Source organism: Hyposmocoma kahamanoa, unplaced genomic scaffold, assembly GCF_003589595.1.
Source record: "Hyposmocoma kahamanoa isolate Upper Pololo Valley unplaced genomic scaffold, ASM358959v1 92051, whole genome shotgun sequence".
Classification (NCBI taxonomy): domain Eukaryota; kingdom Metazoa; phylum Arthropoda; class Insecta; order Lepidoptera; family Cosmopterigidae; genus Hyposmocoma; species Hyposmocoma kahamanoa.
The window spans coordinates 4,522-10,831 of record NW_020654749.1 but is presented as its reverse complement, the minus strand read 5'-3'; the positions used below and the strand labels follow the sequence as shown (position 1 = coordinate 10,831).

At 34.3% G+C, this 6,310-nt stretch overlaps 1 protein-coding gene across 1 annotated transcript; it reads right to left on the bottom strand.

Annotated features, from left to right (window-relative positions):
• Window positions 1-3,602: 3,602 nt before the first annotated feature.
• On the bottom strand, window positions 3,603-5,803 carry LOC113236998 (toll-interacting protein B-like). Its single transcript, XM_026473238.1, has 3 exons — window positions 5,736-5,803; window positions 4,277-4,390; window positions 3,603-3,723 (listed from the first exon to the last, which is right to left on the bottom strand). The coding sequence occupies exons 1-3, from the start codon at window positions 5,781-5,783 to the stop codon at window positions 3,640-3,642; spliced, it is 246 nt and encodes an 81-aa protein (XP_026329023.1). The 5' UTR covers window positions 5,784-5,803; the 3' UTR covers window positions 3,603-3,639.
• Window positions 5,804-6,310: the final 507 nt, after the last annotated feature.

The following is a 6,310-nucleotide window of genomic DNA, read 5'->3' as shown; positions in this document are numbered from 1 at the left end:
AATACAATGTTACTTGTCATGTGCGATATACAACAACATATCATCACACCTGTCTCTCACCGGGGTAGGCAGAGACTATGGTACTTTTAACCCAGCCTTTTTTAAAGACATCCTCAATCTGACTAAGATATGTTCGCCGAGGTCTACCTCTGCCCACGCTTCCATCCACATTCGCTCTACAAATTTGCGCGGTCAACAACATTTATTCTTTCTACATGACCAAACCATCGAAACATCCCTCTCTCTTTCCTTGTCACTACATCATCTTTCATACCACAACGCTCTCTTACTATATACTGTTCGGCATTCGATCTTTAAGACTAATACCGCACATATTGCGCAAAGCTCTCATTTCAAGAAGACACATAATAATAACACGAGAGTCTAAGGGTCGTATTCTAGAACACTACTCAATGCTCAAGTCAGGTTTGCACTGGCAACACAAGCACTGGAAATACGACCCTAATGGCAAGGACTTGTGTATGATTTTAGTGCTCACTGCACTACGACACTGAGGGTCGTATTCCAGAACTCTACTCAATACTCAAGTCAGGACTTGAGTATGGTTTAAAGCACTCGAAATCCTACTCAAGTCCCTGCCATTACGGTCGTATTTCCAGTGCTTGAAATCATATTCAGATCCTGACTTGAGCATTGAGTAGAGTTCTGGAATACGACCCTTAATTAGACGTCTCAATTAATAATAATAAAATGTTGATATAGTTGAAGAAATATTATCTCTTGGAACGCCTTATCCTTTATAATACAGTAATAAAACCATTAACACTTCCTTTACTAAAACGTACATGGACTTAATGATCTTGGTCATTCGTAGGAACCATAAATATAAGACAACATCACATACGTTGCTCTGATCCCAAAGTAAGTAGCTATAGCACTTGTGTTATGGAAATCGGAAACAACGATGGTACCACAAACACCCAGACCCGAGACAATATAGAGAAGTTAGCTTTCTACACTGACCTGACTGGAGATCGTACCCGGGACCTCAGAAATGGCGACACCATGAAAATCGGTGTGCAAGCCACTCGACCACGGAGGTCGTTTAATTTATGCATTTAGCGCATTTTCTGAATTCTACAACCAAAACCAGTTAATACTTCGTAAAATACCGACAGCTAACTTTTTTCTTACTAATTCAGCAAAGTTAGTGCTGCATAAAGATTACGAAGTTTAGAATTAAATATATTAGCGTAAAAGTGTTTAAACAAGTTATTTGCAAAGCACTAATACTAGTAATAGTAATAACGCACACACTCAACATAGCCCTGCACTAGGGAAACCCTGTGTCGCGGGTGCCACGGACACACATAGACAACCACAAATTACACCCAAACTCACGAGAGAAATAAATGTAGGCCATACAAATATTTCTCCCGCCCCAGGTATCGAACCTGGGACCTCTGCGTGGCAGTCCGGCATCGTAACCGTTAGGCCACCGAGGCAGTCAAGTTAAGCAGCACTATACAGATGGCACGTGTATTTTAATTTGAAGATCATGTGTAAGCACCCAGACTTACACAATAAAGTATTCTTTTCTTATACGTATGATGGAGCGATAAGACGAATCGGTGCAAATAATATTTCGTCAACTATAACTATTTAGTCAGTATGAGTCATATAATCTTTATTGTTTTACATACGTAGCCATTTGTGTAATAATAAATATTTTGTCCGCAAATGTAGTTGAAACCGCAACCGAGAAAAGTAAAGAAAACACATAATAATATATAATGAGGCAAATGTCTAAAATAAATATGCCAATTAATAATAATAATAAAATGCTGATTATTATTGTTGTTAATACGCAGTGGCGGATTTGCCCTAAGGCCAAGTAGGCTCGGACCTAGCGCGGCCAGGATTTAGGGGCGGCCAATGGCGACAAAAAATTCACTGATGATAACAACAAATAACTCAAAGCACCTAAATATTGTAAAGGCTCACGCGCATTATGGCGGGCAGCACTGCACCGCATCGTATAACAAAAATCTTCCTAAATCACTTGTACATTTTATATATAAAACATAGATAGATATCGCACTGTTATTACAATAATGTTCTAATTCAAAATATGTGAAATTCAAGATTACACCATTTTTGAACGTAAAATTTTATTATCTACACGGCAATATAACCGTCGTTAAAATATTGATGAGACAATTAAAAGATCTCCACTTGACTCAGAATGAGACTAACTTTTTGTGAGCTAGTAAATAAAAAGCAAATTCATATTTATGAGTAAAGAACTTACTCGAAAAATATAAATATATTTGGTAAGTAGAAAATTGTTTAAATGTCTGTAATAAACTTTAACCTCTACATAAATTTCAATAGTCTTTCAAGGAAGGAAGCAATTCGTTTTTCATTGATTCTGAAAAAATACACTTTCTGAGTTAATACACTATTATCCTAACAGTGCGATATGTTACTTATCTATAATGTAATGCACAATCACTACATGACTACGTCTGTCTGTCTGTCTGTCTGTCTGATCGCGATAAACTCAAAAGTTTAACTTGAGCTTTACTGTAATGGACGAAAATTGAAAAATTAACTCGCATAAACTTATAGCATTGAAAACATAAGAATTATAAATAATTGGTTCTAATCTATTTATTCTCCAAAATAGCCGCCCAGCTACTTAAAACACAATATTACGAGTACATACATTCCTATTCCAATGAGGCACAAAACCGTGTTTATAGCGTGCAAGACCTTAAACAAATCACGTGCTAATAGCCGAATAAAATGCGATAAATATTTCGCATATATTACTTAATATGTCGGTTTAAAGGCTTAGTTATGCATATGGAACAAGAAAATTGTTTATTCCTTTATTGTGGAAAAAAAATTAAAAGAATTTATGTTCATAATTGATGCATAAACATTTTGAACCATTTCGACCAAGGCACAATATAGGTATAAAAAATTGTATAGATAATGGTAGTGACCACATTTTTATACCTTGAATTTGCCCGCTTGCAAGCAGCTAGTGATTGCAGTCAATAAATATTCTATCGACTATCGACTGAATATTGGTCACGCTTATGGAATAAATAAATAGCCAAAATAAACTTGTTTAATTTGAATCATCCTCGACCAATTATTCATCAATACTATATAATTACTGAGCACAAATTTATTTGAAATGTCAATTTTTGTAAGTTCATACACACATGTAATGTATTTATTTAGAACTATGTTTATGAAAAACGCAAAAAGGAGAAATATTTTAAAGTTTTTCATTTTAATTCGATATAGATAATCGAATCCGGCCATTCTTCTTAAAATGTATATGAATAAAAATTTATCTCAATACTAGTAGGCCAACTGATAAAATAAGAATAAAGAAGGCAATAACGCAATTAGTAGCAAGCAGTAGAACGTCATGACATTCACAAACCAGTCATTTTTGGCAAAATTTTATGTTTCACAATCTGTCAACAACAACTACATAACTTTCTTATTTAACATTTTATGTAAACTGGCAACCCTACAAATATCATTTTACGCAGTCTTAAAAAAAGACAGACTATAGACAAAAACACACAAAATATATTTCAGAAGTCTTGAATTTATATGGGAACCATGCTGTATCTGGTGGGTTTGTTAAAAATGTTACTTACCGTAATTCTTCACCAGCTTAGCTTGGGAGATTGTGATGCTTAGCCTTGCTGTCAAAGGAGGGCCAGCTGTTGGCATCTGAGAAATTAAACATATATGTTGAGGATAGTGCTGAAACAATCTACAAAGTAGTAACATGCAAAGGTATAATGTGATCAAGCATATTTTTATTATGATATCAAGTAACAGTACAAACAGTTCCTCTCGAGAGCTTGAAATCACCAACATATGAGGGGCACTGCGCCTGTCACCCTAAGACATAAGTTGAAGTACAAGTGCCTGTAATTTCACCAGCACCCTTACTCTTCAAAACTGGAATGCAAGTCCATTACAGTTTGATGGCAGAGTAGATAAGGATGCAGTACTTTCCTGGACGAGCTGTTTCACAAGGAGCTCCACTGCTAGTAAAGAGCGTGAAAAGAATGTCCCTGTATTTTCTTTTATACGCATTAAGGACCACTTAACAATATGTTAACAATAAAATCTGACTGTATATCACACATACATGCTAGTATTTTAGTTGCGCTCGCCACATTTGTGTTAATACACCCAAATTAATCCTTTTATGTCGTCCATCAGAACCAGATAAATTTAACTATATTTCTAAAGAGTAAATAAAAGTAGAACTCACGGCAGCCCCACAGAGCTGTTGCTGTAGAGCCAATGCAGCTTGGTAATCTGCATCCATGGTGTCGTTAACACCGTCTGCACGCAGAAATCCTGCTGGAAGGGGACCCAGCAACACCTGTATTATTAAGACCATAGTTTCTGTAAACTTTCGAGTCAACAATAAATAGTCATTCGGTCCACCCTATCACTTCTTGTTACACAGTTATTTCCACTGCTAAATAAGTTGAAGTTACTAATGACAAATTACAATTATTATCCTTGTTTCATTTATAAAATCCTGTGTTGTTGTGTTACTACAAGTTAATGATCATTATTTATATTATGCAACTAACAAATACATTTACAATATCATATCAAATGTATGTAAGGGATAAAACCAATGAATCATAGATAAGAATAAAATCATGATAACAACTGTACCTACCTAGGGATTATTTTCATATAATTACAATGAAAAGTAAGTACTTTTAAAAACAACTGAAATATTTCCGTATCTGAGAAGCATTACACTGTAAGCATCATTTTTGTAATTGTATGGGAAAAACAATTTTGTGTCGAAAAGCAGTTTGTACGACAATTAGGGTAGCCTAAAATATTATTAAAACTCAATTCGTTTCACATCAAGCTATTCTAAATATTGTCCATGCTGCATTTCGATACAAAATTGCATCCCCTGTAAAATTACAAAAATAGCACTTACAGTGTAATGCTTCTCAGGTACAGATATATATGTGTATAACTGCCTCCGAGTCGAACAGTTACCATGTTGGACTGCCACGCAGAGGTCCCAGGTTCGATTCTCGGGCCAAGAGAAATATTTGTATGGCCTACATTTATTTCACTTGGGAGTTTGGGTGTAATTTAAGATTGTCTATGTGTAAACCTTAGTGCAAGGCTATGTTGAGTGTGTGCATTATTAATATTATTATTATTATTTTTCCTGAAAATCAAAGACAACAGATTTCTTAATCTAGTTTAGTTTCCAGCAAAATAATTGTACCTAAAATTTGTGGAGACAAATATTTTTTTATTATTTTACTAAGTAAATGAAGAGGTAAACTTGTTTGTGCATTTTTTTACTTACGTGTAACGACTGCCGAAACTAAAAATAAAGCCACAAAAATACTGAACTATTTTTTCATCAGTGCCCTTTCTCGACTCAACTCTAATTTGAGTTTATCGACCTACTTAGGTTGCAAAGGAATGATAAATTTTCCATAACAAAATACAATTGCTGGAATTGTTCTAGACTCTTGTATGTTGTGTACCATGCCTGAGTGACAAAAACATTCGAGTTCGGGATTACAGATCGCACCGGGTATTTATACATTATGGTATTGTAAAGTTGATCCCATTTGTGGCTACATTTCAGCCGAGAAAAGAATGATTCATGCCAGTATGAATGTTCAGAACTACAATATAAATTGCGTACAAATTGTAAATACAACAAATTAACTGACCCTGCGTCGGCGTTCTTCGTTTTTATCGGCTGGGAGTGTCGAAGTCATCTTCTGAATAAGAAACACTTTGAAAGCTGTTTTGTTTTGAAATAAAACGCGAAAAAAATTGCGATCTCACAATCAGCAACAAAATGAATTGTCAATTTTTCAGTAACCAAACCACAGACATTTTTTTTTTTTTTTTTTATTTATTAAGCATTGGCTTCAAGGCCATCAGCTTAAAAAGATAACTAAATAAAAATGTATTACAATAAAAGTGAATGAACTAAAACTAAACCTTAACTAAACAATAGAATAAATTATTTACAGAGGATTAAAAATATAAACACGAACGAATCAATAAAAAAATAATAAAACTTAAATATGGCCAAAAGTATGACTTACAAAACTATCAATAAATTTATATAACTCTAAATGCTGTAAAAGCTCCTGGGCAGTACTAGGAAATAAACAATCTTTTTTTAAAATGTCTTTACATTGAGCTATGAAAAGTAAACGTTGTAAATTAAAATTGGGACAAACAAAAAATAAATGATCTAAATCAGAAAAACTACTATGGCAAAACAAGCAAGAAG